This window comes from Convolutriloba macropyga, chromosome 6 (genome assembly GCF_964194025.1).
Source record: "Convolutriloba macropyga chromosome 6, txConMacr16.3, whole genome shotgun sequence".
NCBI lineage: Eukaryota > Metazoa > Xenacoelomorpha > Acoela > Convolutidae > Convolutriloba > Convolutriloba macropyga.
In genome coordinates this window covers 33,052,498-33,079,621 of record NC_134473.1, presented here as the reverse complement: position 1 = coordinate 33,079,621, position 27,124 = coordinate 33,052,498, and the positions used below count along the sequence as shown (strand labels likewise).

The following is a 27,124-nucleotide window of genomic DNA, read 5'->3' as shown; positions in this document are numbered from 1 at the left end:
AATAAATTAATATCTTGAATTTTAGCAACATTTTGCGGAACTTTGGATACAAAAAAAATGGTTTTGAATTTTTTTTACTGCGAAATTGAATATTTTTTTTTTTGGATTTTGCCTTCTTCAGTTCTTTTTTATATATTTTTTATTAACAAGGCTAGAGAACTGCTGTTATGTGGCGTAATACCATCATCTCTGATCCTCATTAACAGAAATGATTGATAGTAGATTTATGAGTGATAGTAGAAATGATTTAAAAATCATAAACGATCTAGCAGGCACTTTTTACGAAATCATTGTTAATTGCTCTCAAAAGCAATTTGTAGCAAATATATTAAACCTGTTTGTCTCTTTTTGCATTTTTTTGCTTCACCGATTTTCCGTCTGACACGCACTTGATTTTCGTCTTCAGAAACTGGATAAAGAGGTAGGGCACAGAGGTCACTAAACCGTGGCTAGCTGCGGACGAAGCCAACCGCTGCGGACGAGAGGGGACAAAACACGAACGGCTGATTAATTTGAAATGCTTTCCAGACATGTAAACTTGCTTTCTAAATGAAAAGTTTTAAATGAATCTATAAATTTAAATTAAAACAAACGTTTACTGAAACCTTTTTTGATTTTGCAAAATGCACCTCATCTTACTCGTGGCTGTAATTGTTCGTTATTTAACTTTTTGAGAAAACCCACAGTGAATTTGGCTTCGAAGAGGAATTTCTCGTAAACCATGAATCTTGTCGCAAGGCGTTATAATTTTCAAGCTCTCGCGCTGCAGGTTGTGAAATCTATTCTTGCCAGGGAAGAAAACTATAGTGTTAACCGCAGCTGTTCGTCTTCATGGATACGTTTCGTTTCGTTGGGCGTTGTACTGTTTTGCCTTTTCGAACATAGGCAGCTCGTTGATGCTATTTAATTGCTCTTGAACGAAGTTCATAGCAATTATTGTAAACGTATTGGTCTTTTTATGCAAATTTTTCTCGTGACCGTTTTGCGCTTTTCTTCTAGAACATTCTTTGACTTCTGAAGTGACTTTTTAACGCTTTCGTGCTTCATTTTTGAGTGATCTCTATTTCTCTCACTCCGAAGTAAAGCTTGTTGCTAAAATAAACGGTTGCTAAAATAGCTCGGTTGTAGGATAGCAACAGGAAGGGACTGATAGTCGAGTGGGCAGTGCTTCTGGTTAGGGATTGGGAGGTCAATGGTTCGAATCCCGGTGTGGTCAATTGTTTTTTCACCCGCTTGTCGTTCGAGAGGAATTCTTTCGACATTAGTCGGTTTGTGTTTATAGCTGCGAAGCTGTAAATTGAGTGAAGTTTTATTGCGGTACTCTTGGCTTTTTTGTTTCGTCGTCCGACGCTCTTTTTGCGACTCGAAGAGGAGTATTGTTTTTCTTGGCAATTTTACTCACTTTCGCCTTTAGGTCAGAACTCCGTCTGAACGAATAGTACTTCCGGTAAAAAAAACCCCATGTGAACTTTTTTCTGAGCCAGAAAAGTTTTTGATCACATAATGTGTTCAGTGAATGACTTTTCGACTTCGAAAAACGCTTCTTTTCTAACAGAATTGCGCATATAGATAACCGTTTTTAGTAGTTTTTTGTCTATTTGGCTCAATTTTCTTGCTAGTAGTCTGGTTTTTTTGTTTAGAATTTTTTTCATCGATGCTGTTTTAATATAGAAACCTCTGTACGTGATATTACGGAGCTTTTGAGAGCCCAACAATGAGTTTCGTGTGCAAAATTGGCTCGTATTTCTCAATTTTGTTTCTAGTTTTCGGCTTTTTGCAATATTTTTTAAGCTATCTTGAATAATTGTATCATTTCTGGTTGACGTCGTAATTGGTGGTTTGCTGGCTTCGATGATGTCAATGCTGATTTTTTCTCGTTACGACGGACGGGTTTTATTTTTACAATCTTGTAGTTAGCTATCTTGAGCCAAAGAATAATGGTTTTGAGATGAAATACAATCGATTCAGTCTTGGGAAAGTCGATGATTCAAGTCTGTTTGTTTTACATTTGTTCACACAGCAAAGCTGGAAAAGTCAAATTTTTGTTTGTCTTCCTGTCACTCGTCGTTTGCGCGCGTGGTGTCATTTATCACTCTCTCGTTTTTTTTTCTCTCTCTCTCTCTCTCGCACACTCAAACGTTTACAGATCGTTTGCGTGATTTGATTTTTATCATAATTGGCTTAACTCACTCAATAAAATGTCTTTTACACTTTAAACTTCAGTTCAATTTGAATTAGTTTAATGTCAAAAGATCTCATATGTGTAATAAAGGTCTTAAAAAGGCTTCTCAGGAATGAATTTTACCAAGCTTTTTAATTTTATTGCTGAATTTTTCTACACAAGCTTTTTTGGCCGCGTCGATAACTTTTCAATTTGTATCTGTATCCATTTCTATCTCTATTATGCGGCACGCAGGTCTATTCCGCAGCTATTCATTCGTTCATGGCAACCCATTTTTCTTCGAGATACTGCTGTGAAAGTCACGCAGTCTAATTATGTAGCGCATGGATAGAGTCAAAGTCTAATTTCTGATGCAGGGGAAGTTGCTGACGCTTAAGAAAGGCCTGATTCTTGATCAAACAATTTTTAGTTGATGGTTTTCACACAGAAACTTAAACAATTTTTAGTCGATGGTTTACACACAGAAACTTAAACACAGACACTGAAAATGTCTTAAACTTAATTTAGCGCACATGCCTTAAGTGCAAATGTTAAGCTCAGTAGTTTAATACTGATGTCCAAATTTTGCCCAATATATGAAAAATTGTTGACGTTCGGAAAAATTAGGAAAACAATATTCAAGAGCTTCAATTTTTAGTCCAATGTGGATGATGTGTTAAAAGGAGCATATTCTATGCAACACATATTCTGGCTGAGACAATAAAAATATTTTAATTTTCAACAAAACTACTGGTTTTCTAAAGACTTCGCGAAAGAATTTGGTACCGAAAACTTTAAATCAGATCAGAAAAATGTTATCTGTCAAGAGAAACAACACTTAAATTTGCTCTGTTGTTGCCAGTGAATATTGTTTACCTCATTGGTCCTTATTGGGTCCTCCGCTTTTGTTTGATATAACTTCAATGACTCGACTCTTCCTGATAAGAATGATTAATTTCTCTTCAACGAAGTCCATAGCAAATATTGTAAACGTGTTGGTCTTTTTTATGCAAACTTTTCACTTGACCATTTTGTGTTTTTCTTCTAGAACATTCTCTGACTTCTCAAGTGACTTTTCACGCTTTCTTTCTTCATTTTTGAGTGATCTGTATAGCTCTCACTCTTGTTGCTAGTATAAAGTTGGTTGAAGTTGAGCAATAGTAAGGGCCAAATAGCACCGTCGGTAGTGGATATGGTTATAAAACGGGAGGTCAATGGTTCGAATCCCGGTGGGGTAAAATGTTTTTGCACTCGCCTGTCGTTCTAGAGCAATTCTTCCGACATTAGTCGGTTTATGTTAAAATTTTAATTGCAGGTCATTGCATATCATCTGCGGATTTCAAATGAAAAGCTAACAACGTAAAAACAAAATAGAATTTACGGTGTACTTAATAGACGGATGGTTGTTTAAAGAAAAAGTGATTAGCAGTTCTGTTCAACAATGTTGATCAGCAGTTTTGAAAAATTGATTGGCAGTTTTGTTCAACAATGTTTTGTTCAACCGTTCTTTCAATTTTCAACTATTTTTTTCGGCTTCTGTTATATGGCCCTGCTCGTTTAAACACAACTTACAGTTTAATTGCTCTCAAACGTAGTTCGAAGCAATTATTGTAAATGTGCCTTTTTATGCAAGAATTTGATTGCCAGTTTGTGCGCTTTTGTTCGAGAACATTCACCAACTTCTCCAGTGAATTTTTCACGCTTGTCTTCTTTTGTGAGTGATCTCAATTGCTCGCACTCCGAAGTTAAGTTTGTTGCTAAAATAGACGCCATTGTAGCGCAGGGAATCACAGGCGCCTGAAAGGCGAGTGGTTAATGGTTTTGTCGAGGACTCCAGAGGTTATTGGCGAATCCCACCCTGGCGGGTTTTTTGCACCCATAAAGAAAAATGTATGTAGGCTACCACCTGAATTAAATTGCACCGCCTGTCGTTTGAGAGCAATTTTTCCGACGTTAGTCGGTTTATGTCTCACACGTATCATAAACTTGCCGATTGAAAATTTCGAAGCTCTTTCACGGTTTCAGATTGTATCTTATCGTCTCATTTACTTTGAGACTGTTTGTCATCTTATCGTCTCATTTACTTTGAAACGGCTATTTTCAGGTTTTTACTGTTCTTGTTTATCAATTTGGTTTCTGCTCTCATGGTCTCCGCATATACAGGTCTCATCCGCTTCCTAATGAGATACGATTGAATCTGTTTCAGTTTCCAGCAATTAGCTAATGGGTTTTGACTTTTAAACCAGTCATTTTAACAAAAATTGTTTTGAAAAATGGGAAACAGTGAGTTTTCTGAAATTTGTGCCGTCATGTTTGTGTTTATTGGTATACGCTCTGTTCACTATCAAAGGCTGTTTAGGGAGGTTCAATGTCAGGTCTTTGGTTTGTTCAGTTCTTTGAATTGTAATTCAGGACGTGTCTTGTTGGTTTTTATTATGCTTTACCTTTCGTCGTTCACGTTTTTCTTTTTTTCACAGGCCACGGTTTTGACGTTTTACTTCATTTGCTTCAGTCACTTCTTCATTTGAATGAAATTTAGATTTCGTTCAACAATGTTACGAAGTATGGTGAATACGGGGTAGGTCAAAAGAGCAAACTCAGATAAACTGTACAAACCGATAAATCGCGATCATTTAGTCGAAGAGCGTTAGGTTATCAAAGTTCCTTGGAGCAAATTCCTATCTGGATTAGTGTTGGTGTCATAGGTTACCAGCCTTCAGTTGCGAAGCTGAAGTCTAACTAAAAAATAACGTTTTCAACAGTTTGAAAAAAATAGGATGTCAATTTATCGTTTCTGTTTCAATCCTAATGTCAAAGGGCTCAATGGCAGCTACATCTCTGCAAACTGCCGACTATTTTTTGGACTTTAAGTATTCGATAACTTTATTTTTAATCATATATCAGCTTTTTTAATTTGATATTGAAGTCAGCCATTTTTGGAAAAAATGGTCCGCTGCCATGTGTCTTGTAGAGCCTTTAAATGAAGTTACATGTCACTTCCTGATGGTATCTTAATTTACCTGGTTTCATGAACCCCTGATTGGTTGCCTCGTATGCCTATACGGTTTTCACCTAAGAGCTTTGCCGCAATTGGAGTTGTGGATGTCTTATCTGCTGGCTGTGATATTTCAAGTGACTAAAAATTCTTTTGATTTTTTTTCCAAATGAGGTTAGTTTGTTTAACGTTTGATTATTTTTTGACATGTGTTCTGAATGTAGTTGGCCTAAATTGTTTTTTATTTGCTTTTTGCTTCATTCTAGGGAGATATTGAAGACTTTGGATCTTATGAAATTAGACATGGCCAACTTCCTAATTGCACAGACCAGACCACTACTCCAGCAACATTCAGTCGAGTATGAGAGAGAGAAATTCGAGAAACTGCTAGCTACTCAGAAAGGTTGGTTTACTCCAATTATACGCTCAATAATGTTAATTTACAGCAGTACATAGTTTCTGTCTTCGTTAAGGTAACAGCACAGCTGCACGGTTAATAATGTCCGCTTGAAAATTTTTTCCTTAAAAATGGCGAATGTATACACACCATGTTGTCCTTTTTCATTGCGTTATGCTCACAACAATGGCTATGCATTTTTGAAAGTTAAGAGGTGACGTGCCATATTAAAGTTATTGAGAGATTTCATTGTCTGACAATTTGATTTTTTAAATTAAATTTATTAATAGCCGCCATCAGCCTCTCAACGGCTATTATTTAGGCGCTCTCCTTTTTTACAATTCGAAGATTTTTAACTGTATTGGGGCGCTGTCTTTTTTACGAATCGCAGAGGAGTATTGGTGGAGCGTCTTTTTTTTGATCGGTAATTTTGTTGGAGTATTTGAAATAGATGAAATGCGTGAAAACAAGGTGTTTAGGTCAAATTGCTGAAGAGCACAGAGAAGAGAGAGTGGTTTTCTGTTCACGTTGTATTTTTGAGAGAGAGAGAGAGCGAGAAAAGAAGGTGCAAAAAAATTTTCGCTGAGCGAGCGAAATTTTTTTGAACACGTGTGGCATTTTCAAATCAGTTTTTTAGTTTAAACTCCAATTTTTCTATCAAAGATGTTTGCATCGCATACCCAAACTAGTAATAGTGCGTTTGAAAGCTTTTTGACTATCTTAATTAAATAATAGTTTAAGGTTCAATTTTGAGCTATTTTTTACCATTTTGCCACGTTGTACGTTTTTAAGCAATTTGTACTCTAGTTCAATATTTTATAGTATTTGTGGGAGTTCTGTGGTTCAAATAAGCTTCTCTAGTGGTTTTGGTTGGCTTTAAATACAATTGTTGTTGATTTTGAGTAGTTTTTTAAAGGCACTTCAGTAAGTTTACGCAAATTTTGGTCTATTTTTGTCTGTTTTTTAAGTTTTTAATTGCTCTCAAACGAAGTTTGTAGCAATTATATTAGTCCTGTTGGTCGTTTTTTAATGTAATTTTTCGCTTGACGAATTTTTTGTCTGACCCATTTGACTTTTCGTCAAAAACGGGATAAACAGGTAGCACCCAGCGGGTAATAAGTGCTCTGAGAGCCTTTCAGCTCACTAGTCCCCAGGTATGTGATTCACAGAAACTGTTTTGGAGACTTATACTTATGGTGTGAAGGGCGGTTCTTGGAGATAGACCCCCCAAAACACACCCCCACATCAGCCCACTCTCACTTCACCCCCCCCCCCCAAACCGCATCATCACCGCTGCACATCGTTCAGGCTGCAAGGGTCCCGTTCAGCCAAAAACTGACCTCCCACTGTTGCCCACGGTGTACCCCCCGCTGCGCTCACCTCATGCCCCCTTCAATTAAGCTACAGCTAGCCACTGACGGAGCCAACCGCTCGTTTGAGAGCAATTCGCCCGATGTTAGTCGGTTATGTTTTAAATATTTTTGCTCATTTTAAACTTCTTGCTATTGCTCTATCTTTAGTTTCGAGCTATTTTACAGCTTTTGCTCCTAAAAGTTGCAATTGAAGGTCAGAGAGGGCACTTTTCATTGAGATAATTAACACAATTTTCTTTGGGTTTTTTTTCATTCTTTGCATTTTTTATTGTTTAATGACAGGTGTCGGGCGGGTAAGTGCCTGAGCAGAAGCAGTAATGAAAATTTATTTGCCAAATACTTAGTGGGGAAATAGCATATTGGCATTTTGTGGATAATTTTCAATTGTTTAGTCGAAAATATTTCTTTCTACCTTGTTTTTAATTTTTTGCCTTTCGGTTTTCTCTATTTAATTTTTTTTTTCACTTTTTCGAGCAATTGGTATTCCTTTACTGAAAAAGCACTGCCTGTGTCGAAAGGGTTTTGCCAGTAGTTGTTTTGTAATGAAATTCTTTATCAGATTATTTATCAGTTTTTTTTTCAGTTACTTTTCCATTGTTATGTTGCCTGTTACTGTTACAATTCGATTAGCATAGGCAATTTGTGTTAGTTACGGTAGTCAATTTTCTGTCCCGAGTCGTTTCCGGAAATCTTGCGGCTATGTTAAGCTCTAATCACACATTTTCATGATTTTTGATTTCAAATTGGAGTGATGATTTTAGTCACGCGGAAACAGGAAGTGGGCCGAAAAGGAAGGGGGTTTTGCGTCGTTAAATTTTTTATTCTAGTTTTTAAGCAGAGTGAGAAAACAGTGAATGGACAATTTTTCGCTTTCTCCTAGTGGTTTTCTGTTCGCATGCATTTTTGCTTTTATTTGTACTGTTTTTTTTTTCGATTTTTGATAGGATTTTATTCTAAATGGTTTTTTCAATATAGTCACAGTCCATTCTAGGTCTAGTTTTTTGTCAAGTCAATGAAAATTCTTTGAATTGTAGGTCAGGAATTGTCCTGTTTTTTAATTCGCTTTACCTTTTGATCATATTTTTCGTTTTACAGAAGTCGTGATTTTTCACGCTTGACTACTGACTTGCCTATCACTAAATGGATTTTAAATTCTTTTGCGAATTGAATTACGCAATGGAGTGAATGCGGTCAAAGTCAAAACAGCAAAATCAAAAGAAACGGGATAAACCGATAAAGCCCTGTCATTAAGTCTTACTCTAAGTGCATGAGGTTATCAAAGTTTATTAAAGCAATTGCAAGCTGGCATTAGTATTATGCTTAATAGAGTTCGGTTTAGAAGCTGAATTAAGTGTAATTTTAGAATTTACACACCAAATAAGAACACTTTGACACTTAGAAAAATTTTGTCAATTTCTATCTCTTAACTTCTTTTTTTTTGTTTCAATCCAAATGTGTGTCAAGCGGGTCAACGGCGGCTAGTTTTTGGAAATTTGCCGGCTATGTTTATAATACTTTGTTGGTTTTATTATCAAGCAACCGTAAATTGTTCACTGCCTGATTAATTTGACCATTTGTTAAATTTCGCAAATTTTGCAGTTCCTAAGTAAAATACCCGATATTTTGAACCCCAAATAAGCTGATTTTAGCAAAACATTCAAGATTTTGCCCAGGAATACCTCTAAAGCCGCTTGCAAAAATAAGATGTTTTTCTGGAGGGGTTTTCCTGGTATTCGCAGTCTCCCAGTTTTGTCGAATTAATTTTTTTTAACAGTATTAAATTATCTTCGACTATTTTTCATCTGTTTTAGACTTTCCCATCTTGGATATTTCCCAACTTTTATGTATATCAATAAGATTTTTATAGCTTATGCTCCAATAGATAGAAAAATTTGTGTCCTCTTTATTGTTTCAATGTAAACGTTAAAGGAAAAATCAGATTCACTCAAACTAGATTATTTTAGTTTTTTTTGAAATTTGAAGTGTTCTCATTGTGCCCAAAATGATAATCAAAAGTGTTCTCATATACGTTAAACGAAGCCGCTTTGTAAACTTCACTTTGGTAACTGAAAATAACTGTAGTGTTGGTTTGCCTGAAAGTTGTTTCTTGGATACAAAATCTTTGAAATTCGCTTTTGACGCTGCTGTTCTAGAACATTTTGTGCTCTCAAGTGACTTTTTCACGCTTGACTTCTTAATTTTTGCGTGAGCTAAATTGCTCTCATTCCGAAATTAAGTTGCAAGCATAATGGCTATTGCAATCGAGAGAGTAGCAAAACCGTTGTAGCTGAGTGGTTAATGTGGCAGACTGACACCAAGGAGGTCGCGGGTTCAAACCCATCTCTTGTCGAGTTTTTTGCACCCATGCAGAATACGCCCTCTCAATTTAACTGGGCCGTTTGTGGTTCGAGAGCAATTCATCTGACGTTAGTCGGTTTATGTTTTCTTTTTTCGGATCAACTAAGCTACTTTTGATAGTTGTTAATTCTTGTCGTAGCGGTATGTTTGAAAAATTGAGAACTCGTACCGAACTCCTAGTGTAAATCAGTACTGGGTAATTGTAAATGCAAATCTCTCATGTAATAGATTTTGCTCGCTTTGTCGCTTGAAATTTGCTTCCTTCTGGCGTATATAAACGGCGCAAAAGCCAAACATTCAACAGTTATGATGACGCAGAAAGGAGGACAAACCTCTATGGCTTCGATCGTGGGTTCGATCCCCCTACGGAACTTTATTTTTGCACTTGGCCCAAGTCTGACCATTATAAAATCAGACTGAACGCAAGTCGACAAGTCAAAAAAGTGACATGAATCAGTCTATGATTCAGTAATGATAAGGAATTGCATTTATACTGGCCCAGTAATGAAACGCACTTGGAGTTAGGTACGGGAAGAGCCTTATACAATTTGCCGGCATTGGTGATCTGCCGCCATACTATGGTTAATCAGTGCAACTTTATTTTAAAACATTGCCCCGCCGATTGCTGAAAAGTTATCAGCTGACAAAGATTAACTGACCAAATTTTTCCAAAAAATTTTTACATATTTCAAGTTTACTTTTTATAATACGTGTGATTTTATAGCTCAGCAAATATGTGAACTATGTGAACTAGCAAATATGTGCTTAACATACTTGGTTTACGTCGGCTTTTTTGCTTTTAATTTTTTTTGCTTTCAATTTTTAGTGACTTCTTTAATACTTGCATTAATGCAATTGTATGTGCATTTGATAGATTTTCCAAATGGTTTACATGATGTCTCGTGGCGTAAATTCATTTCAAAAATGACATTGAACTAGTTTAGTTTTCATATCTATGCAAGCTTGGAGGTTTTGGGATGTGAAATTCTTAGAAGTTTTTTTCTTGCAAATCTTATCTCAGAAATTATCTCATGTACTTTTCTTTGAAGACTACATTATCGAGAATCCTTGTCTTCAGATTTGAAATTTCGCACAAAGTTATTGTTGCTTTGAGAGATTGCATTAACAAGGTATTGGAGTATTATCTGCTAGAAACGGTTCTACTTCTTCTAACCCTATTCATTTAACCCCGTATAGAATAACATATCATTTCACCCCTCAAATAACCACTCGGCATTACAAGCATGTTTTCTCATAATTAGGCGAATAATTTGTTCCAATGTTTGATTGTGATATTTTCATGTCAAGTCACACGGGCCGATTTTAATAGTTCCAATTAAAGAAAGGATTAAATCGGTGTGAAATGATAGGGTGTTAAACAAATAGGGGTCAAAAACAGATTCACACAAGAAACATTGTTCACAGAATACTAAATCAACTGAAAATTGATTCTTACAATTAAAGTTTTAATGTCAGAAAAGTTGAAAACAATGTTAAAATATTCAATGGCATTGTCAATTTTTTTTTCTTTTCTCCGAAGTTTAATTTCGGTTGTTACAGAATTGATTTTCAACCGAATTTGTATTCCATGAATGAACGCTTCTTACTTTCTAGTTTCGCAGGGCGAAAAATACTTTTTGCATCAGTTTACAAAGATAATAGCTATTTGGTATCAGTACTATGTTTTCATTAGTTCATATATGTATAATATATTAGAACGCTCCAATATTTTGACAATAGGCTGTCTATGTTCGTCTTTTGCTGTTTTTTCCCTGTCTGTTTTAGTCCCAATGAAAGGTCAATTTTTCAATCGGTTCTTTTTCCTGCAATCTCCGGGTTATTTTTTCCAGAGTTTAATAATTGGAATCCCACTCAAAATCTATCCGAAGTGTTGTTTTTCTTTTGATTTATTTTGGAAAAAAAATGCAGAGCGAAATTTATCTTAGGAAACTGATTCTATTCGTACGTAGTACATTAATAATTAGTACATTAAATTGTCCATTTGAAGGCACTTGACCTAAATATTTAGGTTCTCATTAGAGAGTACTACTGACCTGATTGCTTTTTCTCTGTGATTCATATAAAGAAAAAGTACCAAATTGTGCCCAGAAATTAGTCAATTTTGTTAACCTTGTACTTGAGAAGCTATCAATGGTTTCAATTTGAATATTATACAATGTATCAATGTTGACAAATCACAACATGCTTGCCTACTATGCTATCTATCTTTAATTGGAAAGGATGCATTTCAATTCAGAACACATTGGATAATTTTTTACTGCGTTATTTCCTCTCAAGTAGCCGGAGGACGGGTAACTACGCTAATGCGAAATACGCTAAGCTAAGTTAGCATTACCAGATCATTATAAAAAAATAAAATGGAGGCTCGTTAATAGAGCGTTTACGAATTAAGAAAAGATCACTTAACTTTTGTAACTAACGAAAGGAAACCTTTGAAACAAAGTCTTATTTAGTTAATGATTTGAAAGTTAAAAGTTCCCCCATAAAAACATTGGTACCTGTTCCGACTTTTTTGTGTGAGATGTGTTTACATATTTTTTCAATGACTTAGAGCTTTGAAAAGTGATAAACAGGTAAAACCCAAGGGCGTTAAGTAACAACATGGTGTCTAAGTTATGGTCTAAGTGTGTTGGAATTGCAGTTCAGGCGTCATTTCAAGGTGGAAAGTTCAGTATTTGAATTTGAGCAAATGATTGCAAAAGATTTTGAGCTTTTGTTCAGGTTTCTTTTGACAAAATGGTCTTTACTAACGGCGGTAATTCATATAGCCAGTGTGCATGCAAGTATTCCTTCCTTGTTATGTAATTTTTATGCGGTAGATGTGTTGGTAATGCTAACATCAACACAAAAGATTTAGGCGTAGAGGAGCATTTGCATTTGTTTTAATGTTTAATTGCTCTTAAACGAAGTTCATAGCAATTATTGTAAACGTGTGTCTTTTTTAATGCAAAATTTTCGCTTGACAGTTTTGAATTTTCGAGTGACTTTTACGCCCTTGACTTTTTGCGTTTCGCGTGATCTAAAATTCTCTCCCAATCACAATTTCAAGCAGCTGAACTCAATTGGCGGCAATTTAATACTAAAAGTCAAATGAAATGAAAAGTGCGCCGAAACTGGTGCCATTTTTCACTTTAAATATTAATAGTGGTATAATAGTGGTATATATTAATTGTTAACCTCAAATGTGGTTATTTGAAGCCCACTATTGAACTTCTTAGTTCCATTTAAGCTCCCCCCCCCCTCAACTGAAGCAGGCTGCAAATCATTAGAGCTCCCACTAGTCGTTCGAGAGCAATTCTTCCGACTTTTAGTCGGTTATGTTTTAACTTTCTTTCTTCTCGCAACTGCTTTTTAATTGCCCTCAAACAAAATTTGTAGCAATTATATTAGTCCTGTTGGTCGTTTTTTAATGCGATTTTTTGCTGGACCGATTTTTCGTCTGACCCATTTGACTTTTTGTCCTCAAAAACGGGATAAACAGGTAGCGCCCAGCGGGTATTAAGTGCTCTGAGAGCCTTTCAGATCACTAGTCCCCAAGCATGTGATTCACAGAAACTGTTTTCGGGACTTATACTTATGGTATGAAGGGCGGTTCTTAGAGGTAGACCCCCCAAAACACACCCCCACATCAGCCCACTCTCACTTCACCAGCACCCCCCCCCCCCCCCCTCACACCAGATCATCACCGCTGACCTCTGCACATCGTTCAGGCTGCAAGGCCCCCGTGCAGCCAAAAACTGACCTCCCACCGTTGCCCCCCGTTGTACCCCCTAGCTGCGCTCACCTCATGCCCCCTTCAATTAAGCTACAGCTAGCCACTGACGGAGCCAACCGCTCGTTTGAGAGCAATTCGCCCGTTGTTAGTCGGTTATGTTTTGAATATTTTTGCTCATTTTAAACTTCTCGCTGCTGTTCTATCTTTAGTTTGGAGCTATTTTACAGCTTTTGCTCCTAAAAGGTGCATTTGAAGGTCAGAGAGCAAAATAATTTTTTTGGCTCTTGGAAGTTTACAAAAACTTTGTAGCAGTTGTTCCGGCTTGCCTCAGTCGTGCAAATCAAAATTAGGGAAACCTTATGAAATTGAAAAATAAGTTTTTTCCAGACATAACAGCTGTTTTGAGTTCTTTTTATCAAAATCTCATGTGGTCCCAAACGATGTGGTCTTTCTCTTGAAAAACAATTCCACTCAACCTTGAAACTGTTCAATTATCCAATGTCTACCTGAAGTAATTAATTGCTCGCAAACAAAGTTTGTAGCAATTATATTAGTCCTTTGGGTCTTTTTTATGGGATTTTTCGCTTGACCGTTTTTCTTCGGACGCTTTTGACTTTTCGCCCTCAAAAAACGGGAGAAACAGGTAGCGCGCAGCGGGCATTAAGTTGTCTTTGAGCTATTGAGCTCACTATTCTCAAGGTATGCAATTCACAGAAACTGTTTTGGAGACTTATACTTATGATGTGAGTGGCGGGTCTTAGATGCTGACCCCCACTGCGCTCACCTCACAAACCTTCAATTAAGCTAAAGCTATTCTCACTAAACCGTAGCTAGCTAATGACGAAGCCAACCGCTAGCCGTTCGTTTGAGAGCGATTCGCTCCGACGTTAGTCGGTTATGTATAATTGCTCTTGAACGAAGTTCATAGCAATTATTGTAAATATGTTGGTCTTTTTTGTAAATTTTTCAACTGACCATCTTGCGTTTTTCTTCTAGAACATTTTTTTGGCTTCTCAAGAGTAACTTTTTCACGCTTTCGTTCTTCATTTTTGAGTGATCGCTATTGCTCTCATTTCAAAGTAACGCTTGATGCTAATTTAAAATCGGTTGCAGCATAGCACGAATGGGGCGGATAGCCGAGAGGTTAGTGCATGTGGTAATGCATTGGGAGGTTAATGGTTCAAATCACGCCGGGGCATGTTCTTGCTACCCGCCTGTCGTTCGAGAGATATTCTTCGACATTAATCGGTTTGTGCTTAATAGCCGCCGTCACCCTCTCAATGGCTATTATTTAGGAATGAGCTCTCCTGTTTTCATTTCGCTTTACCTTTTGATCGCGTTTTCCGTTTAAGTCACGATTTTCACGTTTGACTTTGACGAACTTCAGTCACTTTTTCAACTTTATGGATTTTAAATTCTTTCGCGCATTGAATTACTCAATGTAGTGAATACAGTCAAAGTCATGAGAGCGAAACCAAAAGAAACGGGATAAACCGATAAAGCACGGTCATTAAGTCATTGAGAATTAGGTTATCAAAGTTCATTAGTGTTTGCTAGCTGACATTGGTATTAAGCTTATTAGCTGTCAGTTTAGAAGCTGAATTAAGTATGTCTTTAGAATCTATCTGAAACTGCACGCCAAATTAAGAAAGTTGTTGACCCTAAAAAGAAACAGAAGAAAATTGGTCAAGTTGTCTTTTCTTTTTTAATCCCGATGTGCATCAAGCGCGTCAAGGGCGGCTATTTTCCGGCAGTCTGCCGGTGACGTTTAATTTTAGGGACAAGTATAAGCTTCAGAGTATAAGCTTGAAGACGGAAAATTGGGCAGATTTAGCCAACACAATAATAAGTTTAATAAAAATTACAATTAACATATTTTTAGTGTGTTTCTGCTGGAATTTTTGCTACAAAATTTTTTGTTTTTCTTTGTTGACTTTTTGTTGTAAGGAGAGGTTTCTGTTAACCTTTAATTTTTGTAGTTTTTGTAAGAAAACATAATATGGTTTTATTATAAAATGGTGTGAAATTCTTGCAATTGATTATCATTTTCCCTTAAAACTACCGTTGATTGAGTTCAAACTCAAATCTTTTGAATGAAAAGCTTTATTAAAGCATATTCAATAGCATTTCTACGGTTAGCGTGTTAGATCTCCACAAGTTTAATATTTATCCAGAGAAAAAAGTTCCAAAATCAGAAAACACCTTAAAGAATATAGATGATGATGATGATGATGAAAGGGCTCTTGACTACTCTTTCCGTTCTCAAGAGTGGTCGTTGTTGGAGATCATTGTCAGTTTCAGAAAGCTTGGCAGAACAAATGGGTTTTCAGGCAATTTTTGAAAGTCGAATAGTCTTTGGTCTGTCGTAGATATTCAGGTAGCTCGTTTCATTGTTTCGCTCCTTGGTAGCTAAAGCTTCTTTTTATTATTTTATTCTTGCATTTCGGTAGTCTCAATAACTCCTTCCTTTTGGGATGTGATATAACGTTTCGTGAAAAAAACTGCAAAAAGTACGAGAATGCTGTTGTGCTATCCACCTTGTGCATCATGCATAGGATCTTATATGATATTCTGAACTCTACGGGTAACCAATGTAGTTGGTTTTGGAACCAGAGCAGTGGCGCTTTTGGAACTTGTGTATCCACATACGAACCTTGCTGCAGCATTCTGGATTCTTTGCAATTTTCGTAGGAGGCCTTTATCAAGTTTGATATACATTGAATTGCAGTAGTCCAGAGCTGACAAGAGAAAGCATATAGCAAGTTCTTTCCGCTCTTCATATCTAACATGCTTTCATATCTAACATTGTTTACAAACTTTATTCACTTGAGTTGAATAATTGAAATGACCATCCAGTGTAATCCCTGGTAGTCGAATTTCCACACAAACCTTCACTTTAGTGTCATTAACGTCCATTTCAGAAGGAACTCGAAAAGTTGATCTCTTGCTTTTAAAGAAAATGACCTCTGTTTTTTCTTGGTTAATTTTTAATTTCAAGGACTCAAAGAGTGAGCTGATTTTTCTAACTGTTTCGCTAATTTCAGATTGATTGTTGTTAAAATCGAACATTAACTGGCTATCGTCTGCATAAAAGTGATAGTAAATGATCAAACCATCCAAAAAATGAAACAACGGGATTAAATAAACGGTAAATAATACAGGTCCGAGTATTGAACCTTGTGGTACGCCAGTGTGCGTTGTGATGCTTCTGGACCATTCATCTTCAATTACTACACGTGTTTTCCTGTTATGCAGGTATGTAGTAAAAAAACTTTAGTGCGGTGCCTTTTTTTCCAAGGCAATGTTTTAAAATTGAAAGTGAGATAGTATCGACAGTATCAAATGCTGAGCTCAAATCAAGTGCTATCCGGAGCACAATTTTACCCTCACTTAGTAATTTTGCGATGATTTCAGAGCAGAAAAGAATTCCAGACTCCGTTGAATAGCCCGTGCGGTATGCCGATTGATGGACAGGCAATAAAGAGTTTATGGTAAGATGAGACATTAGTTGTTTCAGAATAAATTTCTCAGCCAATTTCGAGACAGTTTTTACGTTTGTTACTGGTCTGTAATTGTTTATCTCATTAACGTCGCCCTTCTTGTGGAGAGGCTTGACTATGCCTTCCTTAAGAGACGTTGAAAAAATGCCTCTTAAAAAATGCTGTTTATCAGTGAGGCAAAACACTCTGGATACGAGCATATCATGGCTTTGATAATATTGGTTGGCACTGTGTCATTATTGGTTGTTGAGTTAGAAATTTGCCTGCACGTGTGTTTGACTTCCAGAATAGTTACTGGGTTAAACTCTCCCCATACAAATGCATTCGTAGTCACTGGTTTCTACGTTTTCGACCCAAAGTTGCAAATACCGATTTAGCCTTTTCAGCGAAAAAAATGTTGAAATTATCAGCCAATTTCTGAGCGTCATTGAATTGTGCGAGTGCTGCAGTTTTCCTTTTGAAAATTTCATCAAATGTTAGATATCGTATTTTGCTAGCCGAGTCATTCAGTCGTTGAGATAAGAAGTTGCATCGGTTTAAGTTTAAAGTTTCGTAGTACTCACTCAGACAGCTTTCAAACTTCACTTCAGTTTCCGATGTGAGGTACTTCCTCAGTTTTTGTTCTAATACTCTTTTTCGTCTTTTCATTTTCAGATATTCATTATCAAAATACCTGGGTTTGCCTTCACATTGCAAATGACTTCCTGTGGTGACTTGCTGATCTCTAACTTTCACTAACGTAAAGTCCAGTTGATTAAAAAAATCATTAATTAAAAGTTCTTCTGACTCGGATGAGTATAAGTTAAGTTAAAGAATCTCCGATTCAAACTTTTCGAAACAAAAAAGTCTGTGTTTACTTTTGCCCATTTGAAAACTTTTGCTTTCCTTTTGTGAATGTACTTCTCAGTGGTGAAGGAAAAAATGACAGTAATGATCTGAGACAAAGTTTTTAAGAACTCTACACCGAACATGTTTCTCTTCATTCAAGTTTCTGTTCAACGACCAGAGCAAGAACGTTGCCCAAAACTATAGTAGGCTCAAAAACCTGGTTCACCAATCCAAATTCTTTGAGCGTTCATTCAAGTTTTCTTCTGTGCGAGGCATCTTTGTTGAAGGGGATATTAAAATCTCCAAGAACAGACATCTTATTTTGCGCAGTGTTTGGCTAGTAAGTCACCGACGTCTTCAATGAACGGAGTGAACGATCCACTTGGCGGCCTGTAACCAATAAGAATAAAATTTTAATTTGATCTTCAATAAAACGCCCATCATTTCAGCGTGCACCGTTATTTGATGAAACAGTAATACAGCCTTAAGTTTTGTTTTGTAAAACAGTGCTATTCCCCCACCATGACTTAGTGTTCTATCGGCTTGTAATTGCGAAAAACGAAAACGAATTTCCGTATAGATAATCAATTGTTCTTTCTGCTTTATTAGAAAGGGATCTCGCATTCCACAGAGCACAGTTTACAACAATTTTATTTAGTCATGTATTACTCAACTGTTCTACATTCAGCGTATTCAGCCTTATCCTCGCTTCCTCATTCAGATAGTATCGCCGTAAGATGATGTCCTCTGGCCATGTATCTGCACATTCTATCGTATCCGTTTTTTCTTCTGGACAAACGATATGAAACGATTTAAAATTTTTGTTCCAACTTGGAGGTTCGCGGCAAGCAATTGAATCAACATTCTGTGAGTCGCAAAAATCCATCAAGGCTGGTTTATCAATCGAGGGCGGAGCCCTACTGAGAAAGTAGTGTTTCCTGGGAGGTTTCCTCGGAGTGGGTTTCACTCCTTTAAAGACAGTGTCATTTCTTTTCCCTTGCAACACCACTACTTCAGTCACGGTAGTTCGTCTTCGCTTCCTTGAAGCATCGCTACTTATTTAATTGGTGCTCTCACGTCTGGGTTTGTTGCTTTTCTCAAACATTCGTTTTTCAGGATTCAGAGCCATGGACGTTTTTACAGCTCCGGAATACTATCCAATCGTAGTCATTACCATATAATTAGACAGTGGTCTGGAATATTCTCTGGTATATGATCCATTCGTGGGCATTATCATATGATTAGACAGTTGTTCCGGTTCGGTGGCGGCATCTGTGGTTTGTTTGAGCGATTGCTTAATTTCAGTCACATCAGTCTCAATTTTGTCAAGTTCACTGAGTTTTGAGGAAATTAGACAAAGGTATTCAGACAGATTCAGCTTGGAGCAGGTAGAGCAACACCATTTCAGTGCACCGCAAACATAAGGTAAAGCACTTGGTGCAAGGCACTGTTTGCGTAGGCCAGTTCTGCTGCACCATAGGCTTATGGTAAGCGTTCCGGAGGATTCCGAACACGATCCACAATTAATCACAATGCTGTCAACATTATCGTCATCGAACATGTCGTCAGTTTTTTCCTGTGGTACCTAAATAGGAGCCGTTGGAGTAAAATAAAAAATGTTGGGGGATATTGGAAAGTAAGGTTCTATAGTACCTAATTAGGTGCTGTTGAAATTTTCCTGAAAGAGAAGCTACAGGTCAGCTTGCAGTTGATCACAGCTGTATTCCCTTCTTTGTCAGTCCTCGGGCAATACTTCTTCTGCAAGATCTTGTTCTTCAGAATAGAAGCAATTCCGCTGGGAGCAATTTGCGACAGGTGTAGTTGGTCTCCCTGCAAGAATTTGTCCTCATGAGCGGGTACAGGTTCGCGACTTTAACTAGTACAACCAGGGGTTCTATTGGAGTAGATATTCTCGGATATACCTCTGTAGTCTAAGGCTTAATCTTTCTGCAAGGTGTTTAACAAAGAATTTACCGCTTGGGTTCTCTCTGGTTAATCCAATCGATGAGGTAGTCCAAGAATATAGGTCTTCCTGGATAGTGCCGCTAACCTCTGTCCCAATTTGTCTAGTTCCTTGGCAACGCTGTGAGCCTGCGCGCGTGAGGGTTCTCGAGCCTTTGTAAACAGATCGTTTGCTCCCAAAAGCACAACTACAATGTCCTATTCGTTCCTCTCTGTAAGGAAATCTAACGCGTGGCAGACTCTGGCACCAGGGATAGAAACGATATTGAAGTTGGTAAATGTCAAATCCTTGAGTTGAGAATCGGCTATGATAAGGTTCTTCTTGGGTGACGTCTTAGCAATATGGTATCTCATCAACTCTGTTTCTAAAATCCCTCCATTGAGGGTCTTCCACACAGAGTTCGTTGAAACATATCACATAAAACTATTTAATAAGTTTAGAACAACAATTAGGATAAGGATCAAGGAAATGGTTACATAATGAGACAATTACGACAACAAAGTTTGAAGTTCGGTCAAAACATTTTTTCTGCTTTTGACAATAACTGTAAAGCTGCTGCCTGTACAAAAGTTGTAATACCGCCTGATTTTGCCTACAATTAACTGAAATTTGGTGAAGCATCACAAAATTAGAAAATGATAGCAACGGATGAACCAACAGTCCAAAGTAATTGAACAGAATTCTTCAGTGAATTTTTAGTTTTTTGTGTGTGTCAGATGTGCAACATTTTTAAATAACCTTGAGCTTTCAAACGTGATAAACTGGTTATATGGCTACTTTGCGAGCATTTTGTTCTTTTTAAATAATTTGTATTGAATGGACCATTTATTCGGTAATGAGGTAATGTCGGCATCAACACAAAAGTTGTAGAGATTTTGCACTTTTTCAAGTTTCTGGATGTTTTTTTCACTTCACTTGCTTTTAAATTTTAGGGGCCACAAAAACTGTAAGCGTGTTATTGGATAGATTTAAGTAGCTCGTTATTGGTGTTGATGAAATCAACGTCGGAAACCTTCTAGTGACCTCTTCCTAATTTTTGCCGTAAATTTCAAATTATTGAAAACTTTCTGCTGTGTAGAGAAAGCTTTATCCTTAACAAAATGTAGCATTTGGAAACAAGATATTTAAATTTTATTATGGCGAAAGTAATTGAAGTGATTGGAGCTGATACATATTTCAATTTAAACTTACCGGTGATTGAGTCCAAACATATAATCGAAATTCTGGGGACTAGTTTACTACCTTTTTCAGTAAGCTTGTTTGGTATCACCAAAAAGTTTGTCTTGAACAGCTTTTGTGAGCTGCAAATATGCTCGAAATGGCCACAGCTTATAAAGAGAGATCACCAGCAAGATCGCTATCAGGTCAAATGGCTCTTCTCAAGAGGCTGGTTAGCGGAAGAAAAAAATAAGTGTTTGCTGTTAGACAGTTAAAAAGAACCAGGGATGTGGGTGATTTTTATCGTATGATTGCGTTCCTTCGTTCAATAATTTTTCACAGGATACAGTTCACGTCATTATATAGTTCCTGTTTATCAACGATCACCTCATTAATTTTGCGTGCTCCAAACCTTTAAAAGTAATTGTCATCCGTTTAGACGAAAAGCTGCAGTACACTAAAGAGTGGCTATACCATGCTAGGGAGAGACTTATTAACGATCCCTCATTGTCAAATAAAAGCCCAGCCAATCCAATCACAGTCAGTTCGCCATCGCCTCTTACTTCATCTGCAACAGGTATTCGCAATGTCTTTTTTGTTGATACTTATTCTGACATTTTTTGGACAAAGACAGTGACACAAATGAAACTTTTGATTCAGTATGTCACCAAAAAGAGCAGCGTCTAGTAAAGTTCATTTAGATATTCTGACGAGAAGATAACACCTTTTGTTCAGCTTTCTGTGTTCATAACAGGTCCTTCGACTGGTTCTCGGCCCTCGAGCGCTTCCAGTTCATCTGGTCCGACGGGAAGAGAGATTCTCCACGAGGCATTCATGGAATTGCTAGACTGGAGGCAGCCAGTTGAAAAGTTTCCTGAGGTAACATTCAAAGCTAGACTTAATCAGTTTATGGTTTTTGACCTTCCATTAAATATTAATGGCTTCTTTTCCAAACTTATCTTTTTAACTGCTCTTGAACGAAGTTCATAGCAATTATTGTAAACGTGTGTGTCTTTTTTATGCAAAATTTTTGCTTGACCGTTTTGACTTTTCGAGTGACTTTTACGCCCCTGACTTTTTGCGTTTCGCGTGATCTAAAATTCTCTCTCAGTCACAATTTCATGCAGCTGAACTCAATTGGCGGCAATTTAATACTAAAAGTCAAATGAAAAGTGCGCCGAAACTGGTGTCATTTTTTACTTTAAATCTTAATAGTGGTATATGTTAACCTCTAATGTGGTTATTTGAAGACCACTATTGAACTTCTTAGTCCCATTTAGGCTGCCTCCCTCCCCCCAACTGAAGCAGGCTGCAGCAGGCACTAGTCGTTCGAGAGCAATTCTTCCGACGTTTAGTCGGTTATGTTTCAATCACTGCGTTTGCACAATTAGAGCAGTATTTTTTTGATGAAATATCGCTTATGTGAAAAAGTTTGTTCTGGATTGATCTTGCCATAATTTTATATTTCTACGAATGTCAATTCTTTCAATTCCTTCAATGCTTTTCAATTCTTTCCTGGTCTTTAACAGCCACGCCATATTCACCGGGCTGCTGTTGCACTCCTATTTTTGTAATTTGGATTATATGGGTGTAGTTTTTGTATCAAATGTTGACTTTCAAAGATTGCTTATTCAATTCTTTGGATTCTATTGCAGTACTTTCCCCGCTAAATTTTTTACCAGTCAAAGATAAGTTATAGTGATTTCACCTGTTTTCGGGAGACCGAGAAATTGAAGAGTAAAAAAATGTCCTCCGAGCGAGCGAATTTTCTCACTGACTTCTGGTTTTAATTAATATTTTTGCTTAAAAGGTATCAGGAGATCATAGTAATATTTTTGAGGTTTTTTGGCAGCATTGTGAAGTCTGTTCTTAAGGAAGATTTTGAAGCAAATTTGGAGGTTTTTGGGTTATTTTGCCGTTCTTAGACTATTTCAGCAATTGGTTGATATTTCCCATTGTTTTGTTTTATTGCCTTTACTTACATTTTCGAAAAGACGCCTATTTCTCGTAAGCACTATCGGAAACCAATGAATTGCAGTTTTTGCGTACAAAAGAGTTTTTATTGGGAAATATGAAAAAATTCTTAAATTAGGGGAATATAAGAACCTGAACCTATAATGGCTTGCCTGATATGTTGTGAGCAGTTTAATATTCCTAAGAGAATTTATGGATTCATTATAGCCACCGTCAGCCTCTCAATGGCTATCATTTAAGCGCTCTGCTTTTTAGAATCCAAGAAATGGATTGTGTTGTTGCTCTCTTTTTTTCGTAAGATGTTTTCACACGCTTTTTGATGAATTTGAGCTTTCAAAACTGAACAAACAGGTGACGCCAAGGGGGCCCTTAGCTGGCTTTAGTATTCTAGCAAGTGATTAGAGTGCTGAAGCAGCTAGGAAGGCCTAAATGTAAGCTGAAAAAGTTGATGAAGTTGTCTTTATTTTTTGTGGGTTAGTTGTTATCAGTATCTTCTTAATGTCTTTTTAATGTTAAGGTATGTCTGTGGTATAGGCTTACCCTAACACCAACAATTTAAGTAATTGTTGCTGATTTGTTTTTTTGAAAAGTTTTGTGATTTTTCAATTTTACAGTTTCTCAATTTTTCAAATTTTTCAGTTTTAGCGGCAAATTGAATAAAGGTTGATTGGTAGATTCATGGAACGGATAGATTTTTCTGAAGCTATTGACATCAATCATTTTTTCATCGGTTTTAAAGTTTTATTTCAATTCTATCATTTTAAAGCGTTTTTGAAATTTCTTGTCATTTTAGTTTTTTTTGAAATTTAAGAGCAAATCAAACGTTGTTAAATGTCGCATTTGAGTTACTCGGTTCCTGCTAACCTTAATATTAGTTGTTTTGTGGAGTTAGGTGGCGAATAGTGTGTTATTATAGCTGCGAAGATGAAAGCTGAGAGGTGTTTGAGCCCGTTTGTGCCCGTGACGTCATTTCTCACTCTTTTTAGCCGAAGTTTTTAGCTTCAAAGCTGTAAGCTGAGCGAGGCTATATTGCGGTTCTCTTAAGTTTTTGTTTCGTCCTCTGGCGCCCTTTTTTCGTTTTACATTTTTTCACACAGCAAAGCTGATAAGGTCAAATTTTATGAGTGACTCCTTCCTCTCACTAACGTTATTTGCTCTCGTGGCGTCATTTCAGCAATAAGTCATTCAGATTTATAATCAACATATAATAAAATATTCAAATTCTTAACGAAAATATCTCAATTAATAACTAACGAAATTTTTTCTTTCCGTTTGTAGTATGTTTTTGGAACTGCAAATATACAAAGTTATCATAGCTAATTTCTGACAATCTGCCAGTTTTGTTCAAATTTTGTTGGAGTATACTGCTCTTACTATTAAGGTTGTCCTCCGATATAGTGGCTGAATTTACCATATCAAATCTAATAAAGCTGCAGACCAAATTAGAGCACTTTGAAAGACTAGGCTGTCGTGAGTTTGTCTTTTCATTCCCTAACTGTTTCAATCCCAAAGTTGGTCAGTGCAGTCAACGGCGGCTGTCGTGCAGGCTATGTTCACTAGGCTATTTTTCGGCAATCGGGTTTACGGATTTTTTTTTTCGTTTAAGGATTTTTGTGAACTAAATAATTCATCGTTGTGCGAATGAAAAGCGACGGCATGAGCATTGTTAGCTGATTAGAGTTTCATTTTAGACTTGTATTTTGGATGTTGGCAAGTTCAAGGATCTTAGTTTCGAGTACAAGACGCTGGTGATGACTGCATCTGTACTGCTGGTATCTCTTAACAGTCTAGGAGTAAACGACACGAGACAACAGCTAGTGGAGACAATCAAGAAGAACATCAACGATGTCCTCTCACAGTCACCCGGGTAATTTCACACCAACATCTTTCTATCATTGGAGTTTTGAGATTATTTGAGCTAACCGTTGTTTAGTTTAGATTGAAAAGTCCGGAAGACGTACTGGAGGGTATTGTGTGGCAGACGGTAAAGTTTTTGCAGACTGATTTGAAGGTGATTGAGGGAGAGGAGAAGGCCAAATTTCTGCAAACTCAACTCACTCAACTGTCCGACAGTGATCATGCAGTCAAAAAGCTATTGCGTAAGAATATTGATATATGGCGTGTCCCATTAAGTTAAAACCCAAGCGAGCGTATTAAAGCTATAGGTCAATGGATTCTGACCTAGGTGTCGCTTCAGTTTAGCATGGTTGTTATAATTGCGAGAGCTTTGAACGTAAATGGAAATAATTAAGCCAGGGAGGTCGATAATAGAGAGGAACTTCAAACATCTATTTTACTTGTTTTTGCCAAATTTTTTGCTGTTATATGACAGCAGCCACAGTTGTATGCACATTGATACTACGCCCTGCTTCATTACAGCGTTGTTCTATTGTAGAAAAAAGGATCCAGCGTTACCTGAAAGCATGTCTCGACTCGGCCACCCACTCAAACCCAGCAGCTGTGCCTGCTGCCCTGGTGCCGGTGCAGAAAGAACTTTCTCGCTTTACAGCTCAATTTCTAAAAGTTTCTTCATACAACAGAGAAGTATTCCGACCTCACTACACAAATATTATAGATGACTTTACGATGACAATAGACTGACTGCCAAGGTTTCTTTGCTCTTCTAATGATGATCTGAACAAATTTTTGAAATGCTGGAAAAGATTGACTTGAATATAAACGAATGTTGTCTTGTTAGTATTGTGAAATGTTTAATAAATTTTTAACGGTCCAATGTTTTGATATTCAGTAGTTACTACTCAGAACTGAAAAATCCTCTTTATCAGTACGATTGTAAAATGAGTTATGGTGGCAGCAGCTAGCGGTCGAAAATTCATTCAAGAAAATTGCTATACCTAATTTAAATGTGACCCACACCCCCCCCCCCCCCCCCCTCCACTTTTTTCAAAAAAGGAAAACTACAAATCAATTTCAATATTAAAAAATGTGATACATAAAAATGGCCTCTTTGCCCCATTATCGGGCAATTACAACACTATTTGAGGCAGACATACAGTTTTTGTTTCAATAGCTTAGTATCGCTTGTAATTAAGTAATTAAGGACAGAGATTAGATCAGCATCATGCAAACATTCCAAACTTTTTCTAATTACAGTTTTTCAAAATAATGTTCAGCTTTTATAATATGCAAAAGGTGTTTAAAATAAATTTCTGTTTGGTTCTTGGGAGTTTTTAATTGCTCTCAAACGAAGTTTGTAGCAATTATATTAGTCATGTCGGTCTTTTTTCTGCCATTTTTCGCTTGACCGATTTTTCGTCTGACGCTTTTGACTTTTTGTCCCCAAAAACGGGATAAACAGGTAGCTCCGAGCGGGCATTAAGTGCTCTTAGAGCCTTTCAGTCGTGCAAATCAAATTTAGAGAAACCTTTTGAAATTGAAAAATTACAGCTTTTTTCCAGAAATAACCGCTGTTTTGGGTTCTTTTTTATCGAAATTTCGGGTGGTCCCAAACAATTTTTTGAGATCTTTCTCTTGAGAAACAATTCCACTCAACCTTAAAACCGCTTAACTATCCAATGTCTACCTGAAGGGATTAATTGCTCTCAAACGAAGTTTGTGGCAATTATATTAGTCCTGTCCGTCTTTTTTATGCGATTTTTCGCTTGACCAATTTTTCGTCTGACCGGATAAACAGGTAGCTCCGAGCGGGCATTTAGTGCTCTTAGAGCCTTTCAGCTCAAACTGTTTTGAAGACTTATACTTATGGTGTGAAGGGCAATCCTTAGAGGTTGAAGACCCCTCCTTTGTTGACCCCCCGACCCCCCCCCCCCCCCCCCCCCCTATTGCCCACCCCTCGTTTCTAGCTACTGACGAACAACCACTCGTTAAAAACACGCTAATTTATATTATTTTGCAATTTTTTCTTGAAAATTGATGACATTTTTTCATTTTTATTAGCCCTAGGTTTTAATTATAGGTTACTGCATTGTTTCTAGTGGCAATGGAATGGTTTCAACATTGTGACATTACGAATTTTAGCATTTTTTTGACAAATTTATTTTTTTGACATTTATTTTTCCTTATTCAGGTCTCTCCAGAACCAGGGGCCAGAAAACACAATTTTTAGAAAACACAAGGGCCAGAAATTATCCAATCCTTTTAGCCAAAAGGGATTGGATAATAAGTTACTGACAATTTTTTATTGGCCATTAGTTTTTCAAATTTTAATGTCACAAATTTTAGCAATTTTTTGCTTGAAATTTTTTTTAGGTTTTAGGCTGTTTTTTAGGTTTCTCTAGCCGCAGGAGCCACGGAATTTCCTCTGGAGTTTAAACTATGCAGTAATGGAATGTTTTTGAAGATTTTAACATCACGTATTTGAGAATTTTTGACAATTTTTTTTGCCTTTTTCCATTTTTTTTGACATTTATGGTCATTATTTAGGTTTTTTGAGCCCCACGGGTCAGAGAAGTTCCGTTATGGTTGGATAATAAGTTACTGGAAAATTTTTGTTGGTCCTGGATTAATTTTCAGCTTTGTAATATCAAAAGTTTTATCCATTTTTTAAAAAAAATTGCATTTAAGTTTTTTGAGATTTTGTCATTTTTTCAAGGTTTTTTCTAGCCTCAGGAGCCCTGGAATTTCCTCTGGAGTTTGATTATATGTTACTGCGTAGTTTATTGATGTAATGGAATGTTTTTCAAGATTTTAATATTACGAA

The 27,124-nt window shown here is 36.8% G+C and overlaps 1 protein-coding gene across 1 annotated transcript in view; it reads left to right on the top strand.

Moving 5' to 3' along the window:
• LOC142341625 (T-complex protein 11-like protein 1) overlaps positions 1-25,177 on the top strand; it is a 43,424-nt gene extending 18,247 nt beyond the window's left edge. The window contains exons 7-12 of the mRNA XM_075392719.1: positions 5,423-5,559; positions 20,909-21,046; positions 21,224-21,348; positions 24,135-24,310; positions 24,382-24,542; positions 24,839-25,177. Of these exons, the coding sequence (XP_075248834.1) occupies positions 5,423-5,559; positions 20,909-21,046; positions 21,224-21,348; positions 24,135-24,310; positions 24,382-24,542; positions 24,839-25,044 (943 nt within the window). The 3' untranslated portion in view covers positions 25,045-25,177. The remainder of the gene's footprint in view (positions 1-5,422; positions 5,560-20,908; positions 21,047-21,223; positions 21,349-24,134; positions 24,311-24,381; positions 24,543-24,838) is intronic.
• Positions 25,178-27,124: the final 1,947 nt, after the last annotated feature.